The sequence below is a fragment of the Prunus dulcis genome, chromosome 3, assembly GCF_902201215.1.
Source record: "Prunus dulcis chromosome 3, ALMONDv2, whole genome shotgun sequence".
NCBI lineage: Eukaryota > Viridiplantae > Streptophyta > Magnoliopsida > Rosales > Rosaceae > Prunus > Prunus dulcis.
Genome location: NC_047652.1, coordinates 21594491 through 21613504, shown reverse-complemented (window position 1 = coordinate 21613504; position 19014 = coordinate 21594491). Strand labels below are relative to the sequence as shown.

Below are 19014 nucleotides of genomic sequence, written 5' to 3'. Positions count from 1 at the left end.
AGTCTGAAGGTAGATAGATAGAGGGAGAGAGAGAATCCAAGGTGACCTTTTCCTAATTCTTTATTGTCTCTTTTCTCTTTTTATGCTTTATCTTTGGCCACAACTTTTTCAAAGCTTTGGGGCATGCCTCCATGAACTGATGCAACGCACCCACCTGCTTTGCTTTTCTTCCTCCATGATGATGTTGTACTAAAATGATTAAGGGGCATAACTTTCACCCCAAAAGGAAGCTAAACATCAACTTGGCCACCCTCCAAGTTTGTGTGATGCTCTACATGAAACTTTAAGATGCACATTTCTCTATGGCGGGGAACCTAAAGATGGATATTGAAAAAAATCGTTCTCGTGTAGCATGCGTGGATGATTGTGAATCGTCAATAGAATAGATCTTGTAAGGACTCCTTCAACGTGCGCTACTAAACAATCATTCTTTGGCACTATAATTTTTTATGGACCCAACAAGTGGAGCTAGATTTATACTATAATAATTACTGGTAATGAAATTGTTGATGATCGACTAATCAAAATTACTTATGCAGCTGTTGTATTTTTAAATTGTCACCCTCGATAACAATCATGTAGGCACACCTGGTTACGGGAAGATGAAATTGAAAACATCACTATCTGACACGATCTAATCGAGATGTGATTAAAAAGTTGGTCACACCCATTTGTTAGCAATTAAATAGTCAAATATAAATAAATAAAAGCACCGACCTCTTTTTTTTATTTTTAATTTTTTTAATTTTAAAGCAGATGCCCCATAAAATAGAAGCATACACTTATTTTTTTGAGATTTATGAACTGCCCGTTTTATTATTTGTTGAAAGGTTAAGTCTAGGAAAAATATTAATCCAAAGATCCTTTGTTTGTTGCACAACGCGTTTGTTTTTATTTTTTTATTTTATATAAATAAATTTTAGTTAAAATTGTACATTTGTTAAAAAATTCGGAGTTCGTGATTACTACACAATATAATCTCTCTTAATATAAAAATTAATATTATAATATTTATGTTATATCACTTTTATTTATTTATTTATAAATAAACACTGATATTATATCGCAGAAACAATATTTTTTGCAATATTTATTTCTCATAACAAGGTGACCCCTGACCCCATGATAAGTCTTTATGACCATAACAAATAGAAAATTATATATATATATATATATATATATTTATAAATATAGAAAAAGTATGAGTACATGTAGGAATATTCCAGAACTTTGATTTAATCGCACCTAACTTCATAAAACAAAAAGAAATATGTAACTTTGAAATATGCTAATTATTGATTTAGTCTTCTCCTGGAAATTGGCTTTAGAAAAAAAAAATTTGAAAATGAGAACCTCAACTTATAATATATATATATATATATATATATATATATATATATATTCTTTAAGAAGGAGACCCCAAGATTTTCTTATAGAAATCTACCAAAAAACTAGACGTGTTGGTAATGCATTTTGAATGGGAGCTTAATGAGTTGATAGGAATTTGGCCAACCACAAATGTACCATCCCAGCCTGAAATTAAAGGAGTTGGTTGCATTTTCATAATAAAATCTGTGTTTATCAATCATGAAAACAATTTCGATATGCAAATAATGATTTCATTTACGCTTTCTCATGATGAGTTTATATATAATTAATCTCATTAAAGGGATGAATATGACAAACATAAATCTTTCTAATGGATTTTTAACTTCACTTTCATTATAAAATTTCTTGAAATTATTTGGAAATAAACCGTCTCGTGTACTTTTCAAATGGTGTTAATTACATCATTACTCCAACATGATCAATAGTGTTGAAATATCCTCACCACATAAGCAAAACGTAATTAGGTATTTCGTTTGTATCGAAACAACATGATTAGGTTTTGTTAACAAAACAACTAGGAAAATTAAGAAATGCACAAATGAGAAATACACTGGTGTGACATCTATATACATTTTTATATATTAAAAAGTAAGAATTGTATACGAGGACATTAAGGTTAAGAGTTGGAATAGTTCTCTAGACATAAACTCTCCTTCATTATTTTGATATCATTTAGATTCAATTCTCTCGTCTCTCAATATCGTTTGTATAAAAAAAAAAAAAAAAAAAACCAAAAAAAAAAAAAGTTGCCGGTTATTATGATTTCTTTTGAGTAAGTAACTTAAGTTACCTTTGTTTATGGTAAGTTAATTTTGAAAGCAAACATTTATTCAAACAAAGCATCAAAGAGATGTAAAATACATATAGGGCAAGATATCTTCAAACTTTTAATGTTGAAAAAGGATGGTATTAAATCCAAAACAAGTTATGCATTTTTTCTCTTCATATTTTTCATACCAAACATGCCTAATCTCCCTATGATTTAGGCTATAAAAATCCCAAAACTAATTTCTCTTTTTGCAAGAAATCCAAAAGTCATAAGCACCATTAGAAAAAGTAAGAACAGCTTCACAAATAAATCTTCAGTTTGGGATTGAGTTTTAGAACTTCCAAAAAAGCATATTTGTTTCGACGAAAAAGGGCAGTTTGAGTGGGACCCAAACAAAATTCTCACACTTCCTCCTTCTTTCCCTCTTTTATATTTTTCTTGGATTCTATAACAAACGCGCAAAGCGCCGAGAAAACCCCCCGTACCAGAAAGCAATGCAAACTAGAAGAAACAGTTGCTTGCACGATCTGTGAAGCAAAATCTCACACAAAAAAAATAGCAAAAAGGAGTGGCCTTTACTCTCTTCTTCTTCTCTCTCTCCTTTTTTCTTTCTCCTCGAGCAGCCTCATTCATTCACACCCCATCACCCGTTTCCACTTCCTTCGCTTTCTGGTTCAGCAGGCTTAGCAGAAAATAAAGGTATGCTTTTGCAGCTTCTCTACGCGTTTCTGAATCTATTTAATCCCTTTTCGGCACATAATGCTATATGGGTTTTTAGTCTTTTACATGATCAGAACTGGGTTCGATCATGTAAAAGAAGACTCTGTTTTCAGTCCACAAAAAAAAAAGAACTGGGTTCGATTAATTTTGTGATTTCGGTTATGGGTTTTGTGTCATCAATGCTTCCACTAAGCTTAGTTTGGTTCTCATGGTGTTCTGCTATTTGGGGTGCGTCCTTAGTTTTCTTCCTCTGTACAGGTTCTTGGGATTAAGATTTTCTTTATGGTGGTTTTTCAAAGGCATGCTTTTTGTTTAACTTTTTATAACTGAGAATATGATGCGGATTTTGATCTGTCTTTAAATTTCTGGTGATGGGTTTGCATAATGTAATTACTATCTTGGTTAATTGATTCGTGCTATCTACGCGTGGTTGTTCTGGTTACTTGTTAGCTCTCATTGATGGATGTTCCTCAATTTTATCTACTGTTTGTATGGTTGGACGTTTGGAGCTACTCTTCTGCCACTTCAACTTATTTTGCTTTTCGAATGCAACCCAAAATTGGCTGCTTTTAGTTTGTCTTGTTCCCAACAAAAAAGTTAATTGAATAATAGTTTTTTTGGGATTTCTTCTTTAGCCGAATCTTCTTTGTTTGACATTGGACTTGGTGGTAGATGGCTTTGAATGCATTGAATAGTAGCTTTTTCTGGGATTTTTTCTTTAGCCGAATCTTATTTTTTTGACATTGGAGTTGGTTGTAGGGGGTTTTGAATGTAGAACCATGATAGATCTATCAGTATCAGCTTATAACTCGGTCGAATTGTTTGATAATCACGGTGTTAATTCAGATTCCATTGCCAACTAATTTGTTCTGTTACTTTGTTGCTTTTTTTTTTGTTTTCTGTAGCATCTGTAGCATTTATGTCTTGCCAATACCTTCAAGTTTATTTTTTATTATTATTTATTATTATTATTATTATTATTATTATTTTTTGAGGTCATTTCCTATTGAAAGGGGCGATAGCATATTAAACTCACACACACAACACGGATGCTAGGACTCGAACCCAGGACCTTGCCTGAGGGAGTAAATACTCCAAACCACTACACTAGTGGGTCCTTTGCTCAAGTTTATTTCTTTATACCATAACAAATTGGTTACATTGTCGGTATTTCTTTATACAATAACAAATTGATTATATAGTAAGTTTTGAATTCAACAACTGTCTGATGCTGTGGTCTCTAAACCTTCAAAATTTGCATAATCAACTTCAATGTAACTTCGGAAATTTAAAAAAGAAAAGAAAAGAAAAGAAAAAGAACTTGAATGTCTAACTATTATATTTATTTATTATGGGGTAGGTTCTTGTTTCTTCCACTCATAATAGGTGCCCCATCTGGAATTAATTCCAAAATCAAGAGAGCGTGGAATTTGATTCCATTACTTATTTTGGTGTCGTGTGTGAGTGTTTTTTTTCTTTTACATGAAGTGTTTTCCTTTTAAGTTTGAAAATGTTTTGGTCTTATCTTTTTAGTTGAAATAAGTATTGCTACTATATGATTAGTAGGAGCACAACTAGGAGTATGTGGTTAGTTTTAGCAGGATGTTTCCCACACCAATATAGTTGCGGGGGTTAGTGGTTCCTTGTTTTTGGATCATTTAGTTGTATGTAATCGCCTATTTTACGTTGTGTTATGCAGTGTAATAAAAGAAGAGAATTGTTAGGTCAATTAACGTGAGTTATTTAGATGTCAATAGTTCCTCCATAAACCCCAATTCCTTTTTACATTGTTCTTCCTGGTTTTCCTCTTGTCCATATCAGTGTCTAATCTCCCTCAACGTTTAATAAATCTTACCAAACTGATTCTATGTATGAGTTTTATGATCTCACTTAGTGGTGCAACCTTGTAAATGCATACTTTTTATACCTTTCGCCAGGTTGAAAATTTTGTTGAAAACCTTCCTGCTTGAAGCTGTCTGTAAGTGCTCATTATAGTAAAAGTTTTACAGAATCTGATTTAAAAATTACAAGCTAACATGGCAGTTTATGTTGTGCCATGCTTATCCAGGTCATTTATCAACTCAATTTTGTGACTCTTACCACCTCCACTGCTTTGATAGATTTCTTATACCTATTTGTGTTCATTTTTGTTTCATAAATTATGCATCTTTATCTACCACCCCTACCCCCTTCTCTTTTCTTCTTGCACCGTTATAATTTTCTTTTTGGCTGGTTTTCAGGATTATCTGCTCTGAACTTTGTTTGAAGTATCACACTCCTTTCTGATGGATGAATTGAGTATCAATTTATCAATGACCCGTGAAACAACAAAGCCAGATGAGGGTAATTCAAGAAGAAATTCTACAGGGAAAATATTCTCGTTAAACAGTGAAGAAAGGATTCCTCATTATCTCAGAGTTTCTACTGGTTCCTGTCATGATCATTGTAAATATGGGAAGAAACATGAATTGGAAGTGAAGGCAAGATGTCCCATAAAGTCCGTACCAAGAAGACTTCCAACAAAATCACCTAACAGCCAAAATTCAGTAGAGAGTGCAGTTTTTCCAGAGAGGAAGAATACAGCAGTGATCAAGCTCAAACATTCACCTGATTCGAAAACCCTTTTACCTGATACATGTAACATTACCAAGCAGCAACCGTCAAATAATTCAATTGACAGCCAAAATTCTGTTGGGAGTGAGCTTCTGGCTGATAGGAAGAAGACATCATTGACCAAGCTCAAATCGTCATCGCGTTCACAACCCCATGTCTATGCTGCGCCTAAAACCATGAAGCAGGAAGTTTCATCTTCTCCTGATAAGCTGGAAGTTTCATCTTCTCCTGATAAGCTGGAAGTCTCTTCAAAGAAGGGTTCAATAAAACTTAAGGACAAGAGTTTGTCTGCAAAACATGTCATTTCTTCAAAGCCAAAATCTTTTGTAGTGAAGGAATTGTCCTCTCCTGATACTTCAGGAGGTTCAAGTGCCCTAAGAAGCGGTGATTTGAAGATAGGCCAGAGGACAGGGACCTCTCTGAAGCAAAAATCTTTAGCTCTGAAGCAAATGTCTTCTCCTGAATCTTCAGGAGGTTTTAAAGGCCAAAGAAACAGTGATGTCAAGATAAGCAAGAGGGCAGGAACGCCCATAGTGCCCCCAACAGCACCAATGTCCCCCAGACCTTCTCTCAGGAGAGTTGCAAGCTTAAAAGCACAGAAGAACAGGACTGTGAAAGTTGTGTCTCCTCTAAAGAATCATAACAAGATCAGAAAAGCTAAACCCAAGCAACTCAACAATGATGAGGTAGAGGAGAAGACATTGTATGTCATCAAGATTGAAACTGAGAACAAACCTTTGGAATCCGGTCAAAACAAAAATTGTGAAGTTGAACCGTCACCACCTTCATCATCATCTTCACCCCAGTCTTTGTGCCTCCCAAATCCTGTGTCCTTTTCACCCCATGAAGGAGAAGATCACGAGTCTGAATATACAATGAGTGAAACAGAAGACTACTCTTTCTCAGAAGACAGTGAAGTTGACTATAGAGAGAATGCAGAGACCCTAAAGGAGGGTGACAAAGGGAAACCGAGAAAGTCTGGAATGGTTTGTTCTGAAGAGAAGGATGGCCAACCGTTAAAGTTTAGGAGGGGAAAGGTGGTTGACGGGAAATTTGAGAATGATAGTCCAAGGAGACTCAAATTTCGGCGGGGAAGAGTGTTGGGAGACAACCAGAATGTCAAAGCTGATGCGCAAAGGCGAAGCTTTAAGAAGAGAGGTGCTAATGGTGATACACTTGCTACTGAACCTGGTGCAGAGAAGGTTGTTTTGAGACATCAAGATGTTCAAGGAAAGAAAGATGAGAAAGGTTTGTTTAATAATGTGATCGAAGAAACAGCGAGTAAACTTGTTGAAACCCGGAAGAGTAAGGTTAAGGCCTTAGTTGGTGCTTTTGAAACAGTGATCTCACTCCAAGAGCGCAAACCTTCAGCAAGCTCTGTTGCTTGAGTGGGGGAAAAGAACAATAGAAAATAAACCTAAGCTTCTAATGTGAGAATTTGAGTAAACAAGCTTATGGTCTGCAAAAATGTAAAGGAAGATTGCTTCCGTTGGCATTAGATGGCCTGGATGCAGAGTTGAAGTGGAGTCTTGCAAGCTTAGACCTTAACATGCCTCATCTGTATTTTGTGGTTTCTCCCTTTCCCTTTGAGTTTCATACCAGATATGATCGACTGTTATCTTGTGAATAAAACAATTATACTCATGACTTCATATACTGAGTGAGAAAAGAAAATTTACAGAACTGTTTGTTGGTTACTTGTGATATCGGTTTTCTTAGTTTTTAATAAAGTTACTATATTGACTGTAATTGTGCTTTGTTTGGTTTGACTGTGTTTTGTTGGATTTAGCTTTTCCTCCGCCAATACAATGACTGATCCAAGCTTATTACCTGATTTGTTAACAAAATGGTGGTGTTTAAATTATGCAGCATTGACTTAAATGTGTTCATAATGCAGATGATATGTATTGCCATACATTTATTTGAATGAATTTTGTATGAGATGCACGCATCTGTGACATGTAGTTGGACCTTGGAAACACCCACAACAATACAAATATACAATGCTTTTGGAAAGCCTTAGTGGAAGCCTAGGTGTAGCAATGGCAAAGGCCAACCAGATCAAAGCTAATAAGCATGCCAAGGAAGGCCAAAACCTTGTCCTAGGCTAGAATTAGAATAGAACATGTATTTTTCTGAAAAAATAGAAGCTATATACTAATTGATTTTATCTACGATAATATGAACTCGAACTTGAAAGCAAGGGGACGGTGAAGCTGTTTTTTTTTTTTAAATTTTAAATTTTTTATAAAATTTAATTTTTTTGCTTCCACTGTAAAATCTTCTTTAAAAAAAATTAGGGTATCATATTAAAGCAACATAAATATATAAAATTATTTTAAAAAAAGGTCAAGCAAAAGGTTGCCACCAGGAGATATTGTGCCTGAAGAATCCTTTGCGCTTTTGGCTGACACGATAAATACCATACTCCCCAACAGTAAATTTGTGAAAAACGATGAGAGTTGCTTGTCTGAATGACAGATAAGACAATGTGGTCCCCACTGCACAATATCCAAAGCCGCCACTCGGGTATAACACGTGGCATGAAGCAATTTGTTGTTGCTATACATAAAGGACCGGCAAGTCGTTGTAACATTTCCGGCAAATTGCAATTCTTCTATTTTGGAAGCCAAGCCTGCCTTCGTCTTTCCAGTCCCTACCACCAGATACCACCTCTGTTTGGGTTGCCTTCAGTACCTGACCTGTGCGGCTGTGCTTCTGTTACTGAATTTTTCTTTGGACATATTTGCCCCTGAAGTAAATCCAATTTCCCACTGCTTCCTCGCTTGTCAAATGGAAATTTCTTCTAGCTTTGATTTCTTTAATTTTCTTTTCCTTCTTCTATTGCTTATGAAAACCCTAATCTCTGTTCGATTTTGCACAGTTGGGTTTTCTAGGGTTTCGAAACTATGCCGGGAAAGGGCTTTGTAAGCTACGGATATCTGCTCTACCGCGAGTGATGAAGCTTTCTGTACACAATCCATTTCTAAGGTTAAGGCTGAGGTGAGAAATTGGGTACCCATTTCATGTTAATTACGATCTAGTCCACTTTAAGCTTTCTTTACCTGCGTTTCGGTGGGTTTTGATATGACATTTTCCATGTTCTTAGTTTTTGTGTAATCTTAATCAGTACACGAATTAATGTGGGTTTTATTTCGATTAAGTAGTTGCTAGTGCCTTGTGGATCTATGGTTTTGGAAATATGTGACATGCATTGAGAAAATATACCAAAACCCTGTCGTTTGTTCTGTGATTGAAGTTGATTGGAGTTTTAATTTGCAAAGAATTTTCGGGACTTAAATGTTTCTTTTACGTACCATTTTGTGCGTCTAAGATTTCTAGTTAAACTTTAAACTGGAAAATTCTTGTTGCTCTGAAACATATGTGAGTTTTTAGATTCTAATCTTAAAATTGATCGTGCCTTCTGCTATTGGGTTGATAATCTATGGTTTGAGTGCATTTGCTATATTTGTAGTCTCATGAAGAACTACAGTGATTTGATATTATTATATTTTAAAGTCTTAGTAGGCGGACAAAATGATTCTACAGAGCATTTATGTGCTTGTGGTTGCGAAGTACCTCTGGGTTCTCAGATTGTAATACTATTAAATCTAACATTTGTTCTCCTATTTGGCGGATAAACAATGGTGTGAGTGCATGTATGCTACATGTTGACAGTCTCATGAATTACAGGGATTTGAGATTATTGTATTTTTCAATCTTTCTAGGTGGACAAAATGATTCTTACAAAGCAGTATCGTTGCATACACTCAACAAGCTGTCAATGCACAAAAGGGCATCTAAGTGAAGATGCAATATTCCTAGTATTCCAGCAGTTGAATTGGAATCCTAAGTTAATTGCTACACTTTCTTGTGTCTGCAAATGGTTTGATGATCTCGCCAAGCGTGTACTGTGGAAGGAATTTTGCCGAACAAGAGCACCAAAGATGATGATTGATCTTCAATCTAGTGGGAGTCACAGTGTAGATGGGAACTGGAGGGCACTCGGGAAGCTGCTTATTTACTGTACAGGATCTAAGAAGGGTGGCCTCTTTAATACCATTCAAATCCCTGGTCACTTTGTTTATAGGACCAGGTTCTCTAGGACATCTGGGAAGAGCTTTCTCTTGCCACAATGCAGAACAGATGTTTTGTATGTGTCTGATCCCTGTGAACATCTTGACCAAGGTGAAGAGGGGGATGTTGGTTTTTTCCGCGGAGTCTTCAAGTCATTCTCAATGTCAAAGGTTCGGAAGATGTTGATTAAGAAGGAGGCCCAACTTCATCCAACAGAGGTGTGCCCTTACTGCAAAGCTAAGTTATGGAGCATGTTGCAAGCCAAAATGATACCGCAGAGTGCCAGCTGCAGATTGGGAGCTTATGAGGATTGCATTGAGTATTTTGTTTGCCTTAATGGACATATGCTTGGGATCTGTACCCTGCTACCTCTATCTGATTCAGAAGAGGCATCAGAGTTGGAGTGATAGTTGAAACAAAAAAGAGGTACTCTCTTCCACCTTGAAGTTTTAGAAATTTTTTCTTTTGGAAATCGGGTTATATCTATAGGGAGATTCACGATTTTTGTATGGGATGACATGGACGCAATACCTATACTATAAGTTCAACAAGAGCATCCTCTTTCGCTGGATATGGCAAAACTAGTATTCCAATATGTGAAAGTTCCATTTGAATGTGCCTTAATTCATTAAAAAAGTAAACCATGCGAATATGTTTCAGTTCTTGCAGCTCAATTGAACATGCTTTCTACTCGGGCTGACCGCCCTTTCTTTTTGCTGGAATCAGAAGATAACTTTATTCTTTCCCGTTATGTTTTGGCAGGTCTCTTGGCGTTGCAAGTTTAAGGTTGGGAAGGTCAGAAATATTATGGGATCTTGACTCGGCTTGTGGAAGCTGAAATCATACCATTACAATCCCATTAAGCGTCGAAGCTTTCAGTCTTGCCCTGGTCTGGTTGGTTACCGTGGAAGTGCTTGAAGCTGCTGCTAACCATTTCTTTTCCAATTGTCCTTTACATAAAATGTTGTCACTGTGGACTCTTATACAATGTACATCTATGTGTGGCCTATATATGTAATGTGGATCGGATATTGGTCTGTGCAATAAGTTTACATTCTCGTTCATTGACTTTTCCGATAAATCTTGAATCAGCTTAGCAAAATTCCATGCGGGATTTTGGGGACTTTGAGCAGTGATAAGAGAAGAGTTTAAAGACTTCAATTACTCGTAATACAAAGAAGGGAAAGTGATTAAAACTCTGTTGCTATAGTGGAAATGCATGATACTGATCATTTAAATATCATTTGCATCTGGGCAATCAGAATTTGTTGGAAGAGTAAAACATGTAAATGCTATACCAGGTTTTCAGATCACGCGATTAATCGGATCTTTTAAGTCAACTTATGCAACCTCTTTAAAACCTCCCTACCAATAGCGCAGACTCGGACCATGTTTTGATTTGCAAGTGTGAAGCATATAAGTAAAAATTAATAACACAAGGCTATATATGATCAGTCTTCTGTTTTAACTTGCTCATGCGAAACAGATGAGGCAGCAGGATACAAGGTTTCAAAACCGGCAAAATTGGCAAACAGAGCTTAAAGTGACGCATACATTTGATCAGTCTCAAGTTGGTCACACATTACAACTATATTACATAAACGAAAAATACAGAAGTACATTATATACATCCGATCATATACTGTGCTCATTCCTCTGCTTCGAAGTTCAACCCAGCAATGGTCATCTTACCAATGTTGCTGCAAAAATTTAGATTCTCAGTCAGGGCTTGTACAAGGCATATAAAAACTGAAACATTTGACAAATCAGCATAGGGTTAATACGAAAAATACAGAAGTAACCCTGAGAAGCAAGAGCAAGGCTTAACAAGTTTAGGTTGAAGCCTTAAACTAGAAAGTAGACAATCAAAGTTAATTTCTCTCTGGATTGTCTTCCCAAAAACCCTCAAGGAAACCATGCTACAACTTGTGGCTGGTTTCTCGAAAGTCCTAGAACTAGGAAATAGGCAAGAAAGGTGTGAGGACTTTCCATACAAAGTGCTGGAAAACCAGACGGTAGCAGGAAAGCCCACACTGTCGTCTGTTTGACATATGTTATTGTGCATATAGAGTTATGAGACAGGGGATAAGAGAAAAAATAGGCCTTACACAATAGCATCTAGGCCAGCTAACTTGGGCATAAACTGTTTGATATGATCTTCTGCTGCTTTATCCGATTTCAGAGTCTCACAGTTGAAAGAAACCAAAAGCTTGTCCTTCCCATGCTGTTCTTCAACCAGATCCACAACATCCTCCTCCCAACTGCCTACCATTGAATGCAAACAAGAGGCAAAATATGTTATCTACACGTAATGATCAATCGTGAAAGAAATAATTATAAATGAAAACAGAAATTCACAATGAAACTACATAAAATGGGAGTGAGGCTGTAAGAAAAGGTTATTCTTGGAAAAGGAAAAATGACTCAGCTATATCAAAATCTTAGATAATGGTTTGATCACGTTTTGAAAGACAATGGTTCATCCAAAGGTTCTATCATTGTAGAAATCAGAGAGATACAAGACTATAAAAGCAAAGACTTTTAACAAAAGATAAGCTAAAGTATCTGTAACTTCAAATATATTAACAGGCAAGAACCAAAAATACAATATGACCAGCAAGATAGATCTAAAATGGGTTACCCATGAGCATGATCAATGCTCTGCAACCTAGCAGCATCATGGCCTCTACACTCTACAACCACAACCTTTTCTTTCTTTCTCTGTCAAAATCAAAACCCATTAGAGGCCACACAGAGAATTACATTATAGAAAGGCAAAGTACCATTGTGGTAAAAAATGAAACAAAAAAGAGGAGAAGGTAAATAGTGTACAAATACAATAGAAGGAGGATGAAAAATCCCTCATACAATGTAGTCTATAATTTCAAGCTTGATCAGACGATAATCCTCACCCCTGCTACACTCCTTTTCACATGCCAACTCTACCGAACATGGAAAAAGAAATTAATGGCTAAGCATCCATATCGCAAAGGGTATCATGATGAGAAAACAGAGAAAGGAATTACCAGTTCCAAAAAGACCGTAGCAAATGCTAATGGAGTTTTGGAGGTGGATGAAGTGGCCTGATATGGCCCCAGATGGTAACAGCGCTATTGAAGCCACTCCTTCCATTACGTCCCCAAAGTTCCCTCCTTTTGATTTCACTTCTTCTGCTTCATCTGCCAACAAAAAAATAATTAAAAAAACATTTAAGAACTTGGCATCAACCCAACTGTTCTTAGAGGTTAGTGGATTGATTGATCATCCACAAGAAAGAAAACAAGAGGGACTTCACCCATTTCAATTCGTCTCCGTTTGCTGCTCAAATGTCAATGTTCAGCACGCTCGAGAGTGAGTATTGGCGCTACTAAATACCAGTCTGACTGGTTCTTTAATCCAACGGTCCAGACCACATGGGCTTTTATCGAACGGCCCAGATGACGTGCATTTGATCGAAACGTCACGAAGAAGGCTCTTGATCAAGGTGGGTCACGTGCTTAATTAATCGAACGGTGTCCGATGTCCAAGAACACCGCACAAACTTGACACGTCATGCGTGTGATCAGTTCTTTTTTCTATTTTATTTTTGGTCTATTTTTTGGGTTAAATTTTGTGTGATCAAGTTATGCAACATTTGTCCCAAAAAAAAAAAACAAAAAAGGTTATGCAACAGAACACAAACAACATCAGAGAAAAGCAGGGTAAAATACGATCTTTATTATTCTTAATATTTCAAGCAATGTAAAGGCAATAATGCAGCTTTTTCTGTTGAGAGACTAACAAAATCTGCAACGATGGGATTTTGGAAACATGAAATATTTATATGAACAAATGATTAAAGCATATTTTGAAGCTTATAAGTTTCCGTAACATAACATTATCCCATATACAAGAAAGAAATCTCCTGACTATGTCCAGAGGACCTCGCCCCAACTTTGTTAGCATCTATAGAGTCTCTGAGAAAGCCTCTTGGTTCTCTGCAGCTGGAGATTCTGAATCATCAGTTTCAAGCCTCTTGAACAAAAGCTTTTGCTGGGGTAGTTGGCCATTCGAAAATGCGGTAACCTCTGTGTCTATAAATACAGTGTCTTCTTCCCCAAAATCTCCTCTCAAGATGCCCTTGGCAAGCTCATTTTCGATGTACTGCTGTATCACCCGCTTGACTGGCCTAGCACCGTAGTTTGGATCATACCCGAGACTTGCAAGAAGCTGGATAGCTGCATCACTCACCTTGACTTTCATCTTGCGGTCTGCGATTCTCTTTTGTACTCGGTTCAACTGCGATGGACGTGTAAAATCTATGAGCGAAAAAATGAAGCTCTATCACAGAACAAGGTAATGCAGGAAGCAACAGGGGGAAAAGGAGAGAAATTGACCAATCAACATTGTCTTAGAGACCATTAAAAGAGATTTAATCCCAAATCCTAGGAATAACATAATTATATTTATATACATGTCAACACGGAAAATAACTGAGCGAAAAAGAATTTTGAAATTACCTGTAACTTGACAATACGGCTTATCTGATCACGGTCCAAGGGCTGGAAAACTATGTACTCATCAACTCGGTTCATGAACTCAGGTCGAAATATTGATCTTGCAGCTTCCATTACCCGCTTCTTTATAGTGTCATAAGCCAAGTCCTTTGGCATGGTGTCATCATCAGTGTTTAGTATGTACTGTGAACCCACATTTGAGGTCATGATGATGACAGTGTTGGTGAAACTCACAGTGCGACCCTGTGAGTCAGTTACTCGCCCATCATCTAAAATTTGAAGGAACACATTGAACACATCAGAATGTGCTTTCTCTATCTCATCAAACAAAATAACTGAATACGGCCTCCGGCGAACAGTTTCTGTCAGCTGTCCTCCCTCCTCATACCCCACATAACCAGGTGGAGCTCCTATCAATCTGGAAACAGCATGCTTTTCCATGTACTCACTCATATCAATTCTTACAAGTGCTTCTTCAGTGTTGAACATGTAGGAGGCAAGGGCCTTAGCTAGTTCTGTCTTCCCAACACCAGTGGGACCCATGAACATGAAACTAGCAATTGGGCGATGAGGATCTGAGAGACCTGCTCGAGACCGCTGAATAGCTTCAGCTACTGATTTTACTGCAGGATCCTGACCCACAACACGTTTATGCAGCTCATCCTCCAAGTGCAAGAGCTTTTCTATCTCCGATTGTTGCAACTTGGAAACAGGAATACCAGTCCACTTGCTGACTATTTCAGCAATATCATTTCCAGTAACTTCCTCTCTCAGCATGGACTTCCCAGACTTCATATACTCATCTAGCTCTTTTTCTGCACCAACAAGTTGGCGCTGCAAAGAATTCAGACTCCCATACTTCAACTCAGCAGCCCGGTTGAGATCATACTCTCGTTCAGCCTGCTGGATCTCAAGATTTACCCTGTCAATCTGAAACATAACACAGACTTGTTACTTATTAGCCACATCTTTCAAAGCTTACCTCATTATCTTCTGATTTTAAATTTTCACCAATTAATTAGTAATTGTTTGACTTGGAAACTTGTATGTTCCTCCCACTTGAATTACTAATTGGATTTCTTCTTTTTAGAAAAAAAGAAAAAGAAAATGTCATGATGACTGATCTAAGAAAACAGTATTAGAAAGAGAAACAGGGCTTTAAATTAAAAAGAAACACAATAAGGAAAACATGTGTACGGTATTAGTACATACCTCTTCCTTGATTGACTGAATGCGAGTCATGACCGATTTTTCATGCTCCCACTGCTCAGCCAGCTCAGCTTGTTTCTCTTTTAAGAGAGACAACTCAGCCTCAAGGCGGTTCAGTCTCTCTTTAGAAGCTTTGTCTGTATCATTTGTAAGAGATAGTCTCTCCATTTCAAGTTTCAACACTGAACGGTTGATCTCATCTAGGGCTGTGGGCTTTGACGTAATTTCCATTTTCAATTTAGCAGCAGCTTCATCAACTAAGTCAATAGCTGCAATTGTAGGGCACATATTAGCATTCTATGTAACATGTAAATGCTAAGATATTAATTGCATATAATTTCTTAGATCAGTTTCTAATTGAAGCAGAGATTGTTCAAATGTTTAGTTGTTGAATACATTGTGATGGTATTACCTTTGTCAGGTAAAAATCGCCCACTGATGTAACGGTCTGAGAGAATCGCAGCTTCCACGAGTGCACCATCAGAAATGCGGACTCCATGATGCAACTCATATCTTTCACGCAGTCCCCGGAGTATTGAAATGGTATCTTCCACAGTAGGCTGATCAACATAAACTTGCTGGAAACGACGCTCCAATGCTGGATCTTTCTCAATGTATTTACGATACTCATCCAGTGTTGTTGCACCTATACACCGCAACTCTCCCCTACCAAGCATGGGTTTTAAGAGATTGCCAGCATCCATTGCACCATTTGTTGCACCTGAACAAATAATAATTGGTGAAGCCTCCACCGATGCTTTCTAAAGATTGAGGATTAAAGTTTTGTTCCGCCACTATATATGAATATGAGAATAGAAAATAAGATGAATACCTGCCCCAACAACTGTGTGGATCTCATCAATAAAAAGGATTATCTGGCCCTCTGATTCTGTTACTTCCTTAAGTACTGCCTTCAGCCTATCCTCAAATTCTCCACGATATTTTGCCCCAGCAATTAGTGAACCCATGTCAAGGGATATTAGCTGTCAAGCGAAGTAGGTCATGTAAATAAACACATTTCCTGGTAGGAGGCATCAAACTCAAGATAGAGCACACACCTTACGGTTCATCAAAGCTTGTGGGACATCCCCTTGCACAATTCTTTGAGCAAGCCTGTTGAAAAGTTGAGTCAGATTGATGTGCCCAATAAAGAAATAAGTCACTAAGAGGCCTCCTAACAAACTTACCTATAAAGCCTGAATTTGATATTCCATATTAATGAAAGCCACTGTAAAAACTTGGTACTCATCTCATACTCAAGTAACTGTATTACTACTAGTATTAAGATTAATCATGTTAAACATAACATTAATGCTTAACGTATAAAGAAAATTAGATTAATCTTTAAGCTTTTACTAGCTTTAGAAGTTCAATACGGCTACCAGAAACAACAAGAATAACTATAAGATTACAGGTAAGATAAGCTAGAAGTGGCTAGCTGTGTATCCAGAAAACCAAAAGTTGTTCAAAGACATCCCTATCTCAATGACACATATGCACAGGCGAATAACCAGGTACTTACCCTTCGGAAATTGCAGTTTTTCCAACACCTGGTTCGCCAATCAGCACCGGGTTGTTCTTTGTTCTTCTGGAGAGAATCTGGATGCACCTGCGTATTTCATCATCTCTTCCTATTACTGGGTCAAGCTTTCCTGCCTTTGCCATAGCTGTCAAATCCTTTCCATACTTTTCAAGTGCTTCATATTTTCCTTCAGGATCTGCAACAAAAAATGGAGGGTCATACTTCCATGCAAATAGATTGAAAAGGCAGCTAACAATCATACACTGAAATTGCTATCAAGCACCACGAGAAGACTGGAACACTAAACACTAAACCTGCTTTTTGTTTCCCCACTTTGCATTGTTCGATCAAGCAGCACATGTATACACAAAAAAATCCTGTACAATGATTAAATGTAATGAAACACATTGCAACCTTGGTCAATAACTGATTGGCGTCCCCGTATGGATTCTATAGCAGATTTCAAAGTTTCCTTGGATATTTGAAAATCTCTAAATAATTGCTTCCCAAATCGTTGATCTTGAGTGAAACCAAGAACCAAATGCTCCACAGAGACGAATGAGTCCCCATACTCTTTCTTGTAATCCCTGGCTCGTTGAATCAAGGCTTCCAAGTCACGTCCTAACATTGAACCCGCAGATTCACCAAGAACCTGTTTTAATTAAACAGAGACGGACACAAGTTAACCAGGTTTTCCACAAGTGTAGAGAATGTATCTAGGATCTAGCCAAACCAGTCAACTGCATATATTAGGATCTTGTAGGTTGTCTAAAACTATGATGAAAACGTCACTCCACTTCCATCATGCGCTTCAAGGGCCTCTAAAAGCATAATTTTATGTCAAATGATTGTGCATCAATTAATAACTAATATTTTGGGTGCCTGCTTATAAGTTATAAGAGCCTTGGTCAATTCTAGAAACAGCAATCTCATACAGATCAAATCTAAGTTTGCATCTGCAGCTCACATCTATCCTCAGCCGGTAATCTACTGCAGTTAAAGATATTTAACTTATCCTCTTACCATCTCAATTAGTAAACTTTACAGTAAGACAAGCAATGCCAAATTCATAAATAACTAACTTTATGTGCTTAAGCATTACAGAGACCACCAATGACAAATACCTTTGGTTGGCGTTGAATATACTTATCAGTTGCCTCAAGAAGACGGGTATTGTCGATCCCAGCTTTGGAGAAAATGCGACGAGCAAGGCCATTCTTTTGCTCCAAGAGTGCTTTCATCAAATGCTCAGTCTCCACTATCTGATGTTTGTTCTCTTTTGCCACTTCTGGAGACGAAACAATCGATTGCCATGCCATTTCTGTAAAGTCCTGTTGTGTAATCTGTCACTCCATCAATACCAAAACCACGTCATATACATAATTTTTACAGCAAAATTAGAAACACCCAACAGTCCGTTAAGCTAAACAACATGACAAAAAGAAAATATACAATACCCTTCCAGTTGAAGCATCGCAGCGCACAACAAAAGGCCTCGAACTCCGACTATTTCTCCGCAACCCAGTTCGGAACGCACCGTTTTGGCTCAATTGCCGCCAAGTTAAAGCCCTGAAGGATTCGGTTCTGGCATGGAAGCTGAGGGAGATGTGTGAGCGAGCAAAGATAGCAGCTTTATTGCACCATTTGGAAGAAACCGATTGGGGAAGAGGAAGACCGACCCCAGAAGCAAAGGAGGTCGCGGACGCCATTGGCGGAGCTCGGAAAGCTGCTTATCGTTGATGTTGGGGAGTTCGTGAGAGTGAAGTGGGTTTGGATTTTCAGATTGAGAAAAGGAAAAGGAGCTTGCCTTGAAATGTTGGAGAAGTAAGAAGAAGCTTTGCGTAGGAATTGAGAAAAGATATGGAGATTTATGAGGTGAGGTGAAAAGGCTTCTCGCAACTTCCTGTCACTGAAGCGAAGTACAGATTAACGAAGCTCAAATTTCGAAATTTCTTTATTTTTTATTTGTTGCTCAAACTAACAAAAAGAAAAGAAAAGAAAAGGCACAAATTTGTCCTCTTCTTGTTAACGAGACTTCTGGAAACGTCGAGAATTGTTCCGTACGCTAGGGCCTACGGTGTGTGGTGAGCCTCTTCTAATATCTTCATACACGTGGCCTAATTCAGCGGATCCTTTGGATCTGATGAAATGGGGACCCACAAGATGCTTTGGATGGAAAAGAAAAGTAACTTGTCACGCATTTAGCGAACATAAAAAAG

General features: G+C 37.5%; 4 protein-coding genes across 6 annotated transcripts; 2 read left to right on the top strand and 2 right to left on the bottom strand.

Moving 5' to 3' along the window:
• The first annotated feature begins 2526 nt into the window (after window positions 1-2526).
• Window positions 2527-7240, top strand: LOC117622681. 2 transcript variants are annotated; one of them, XM_034353438.1, is made up of 2 exons: window positions 2527-2857; window positions 5119-7240. In XM_034353438.1, exon 2 carries the CDS (start codon window positions 5164-5166, stop codon window positions 6877-6879), a length of 1716 nt encoding a protein of 571 aa, XP_034209329.1. In that variant the 5' UTR covers window positions 2527-2857; window positions 5119-5163; the 3' UTR covers window positions 6880-7240. The 2 variants fall into 2 exon arrangements, with proteins under 2 accessions (XP_034209329.1, XP_034209330.1); XM_034353439.1 differs by lacking the exon at window positions 2527-2857 and adding an exon at window positions 2922-3106.
• Window positions 7241-8104: 864 nt separating this feature from the next.
• LOC117623269 (EID1-like F-box protein 2) lies at window positions 8105-10640 on the top strand. The gene is made up of 4 exons (XM_034354180.1): window positions 8105-8248; window positions 8376-8494; window positions 9220-9994; window positions 10331-10640. The coding sequence occupies exon 3, from the start codon at window positions 9229-9231 to the stop codon at window positions 9973-9975; it is 747 nt and encodes a 248-aa protein (XP_034210071.1). The 5' UTR covers window positions 8105-8248; window positions 8376-8494; window positions 9220-9228; the 3' UTR covers window positions 9976-9994; window positions 10331-10640.
• A 372-nt stretch (window positions 10641-11012) lies between these two features.
• On the bottom strand, window positions 11013-12971 carry LOC117622485. The gene is made up of 6 exons (XM_034353163.1): window positions 12864-12971; window positions 12595-12747; window positions 12437-12510; window positions 12210-12289; window positions 11677-11829; window positions 11013-11268 (listed from the first exon to the last, which is right to left on the bottom strand). Exons 1-6 carry the CDS (start codon window positions 12865-12867, stop codon window positions 11217-11219), a joined length of 516 nt encoding a protein of 171 aa, XP_034209054.1. The 5' UTR covers window positions 12868-12971; the 3' UTR covers window positions 11013-11216.
• A 374-nt stretch (window positions 12972-13345) lies between these two features.
• LOC117621236 (chaperone protein ClpB3, chloroplastic) lies at window positions 13346-18809 on the bottom strand. Of its 2 annotated transcripts, none has more exons than XM_034351591.1 (10): window positions 18253-18809; window positions 17920-18138; window positions 17210-17447; window positions 16796-16991; window positions 16332-16386; window positions 16106-16256; window positions 15686-15994; window positions 15277-15542; window positions 14068-14994; window positions 13346-13846 (listed from the first exon to the last, which is right to left on the bottom strand). In XM_034351591.1, the coding sequence occupies exons 1-10, from the start codon at window positions 18502-18504 to the stop codon at window positions 13514-13516; spliced, it is 2946 nt and encodes a 981-aa protein (XP_034207482.1). In that variant the 5' UTR covers window positions 18505-18809; the 3' UTR covers window positions 13346-13513. The 2 variants fall into 2 exon arrangements, with proteins under 2 accessions (XP_034207482.1, XP_034207483.1); XM_034351592.1 differs by having other exon boundaries at window positions 17920-18126.
• Window positions 18810-19014: the final 205 nt, after the last annotated feature.

What these genes read in the sequence shown, in the direction of transcription:
- LOC117621236 (XM_034351591.1), bottom strand. Translation starts at nt 18,504, where the DNA reads ATGGCGTCCGCGACCTCCTTTGCTTCTGGGGTCGGTCTTCCTCTTCCC. An exon ending in GCGATTTTTACCTGACAAAG is followed by an intron (nt 15,543 to 15,685) that starts GTAATACCATCA and finishes CTACAATTGCAG; the next exon opens with CTATTGACTTAGTTGATGAA. An exon ending in TTCAGTCAATCAAGGAAGAG is followed by an intron (nt 14,995 to 15,276) that starts GTATGTACTAAT and finishes GTTATGTTTCAG; the next exon opens with ATTGACAGGGTAAATCTTGA.
- LOC117623269 (XM_034354180.1), top strand. Translation starts at nt 9,229, where the DNA reads ATGATTCTTACAAAGCAGTATCGTTGCATACACTCAACAAGCTGTCAA.
- LOC117622485 (XM_034353163.1), bottom strand. An exon ending in AGCATTGATCATGCTCATGG is followed by an intron (nt 11,830 to 12,209) that starts GTAACCCATTTT and finishes AATGGTAGGCAG; the next exon opens with TTGGGAGGAGGATGTTGTGG. An exon ending in GCTGGCCTAGATGCTATTGT is followed by an intron (nt 11,269 to 11,676) that starts GTAAGGCCTATT and finishes AAATTTTTGCAG; the next exon opens with CAACATTGGTAAGATGACCA.
- LOC117622681 (XM_034353438.1), top strand. Translation starts at nt 5,164, where the DNA reads ATGGATGAATTGAGTATCAATTTATCAATGACCCGTGAAACAACAAAG.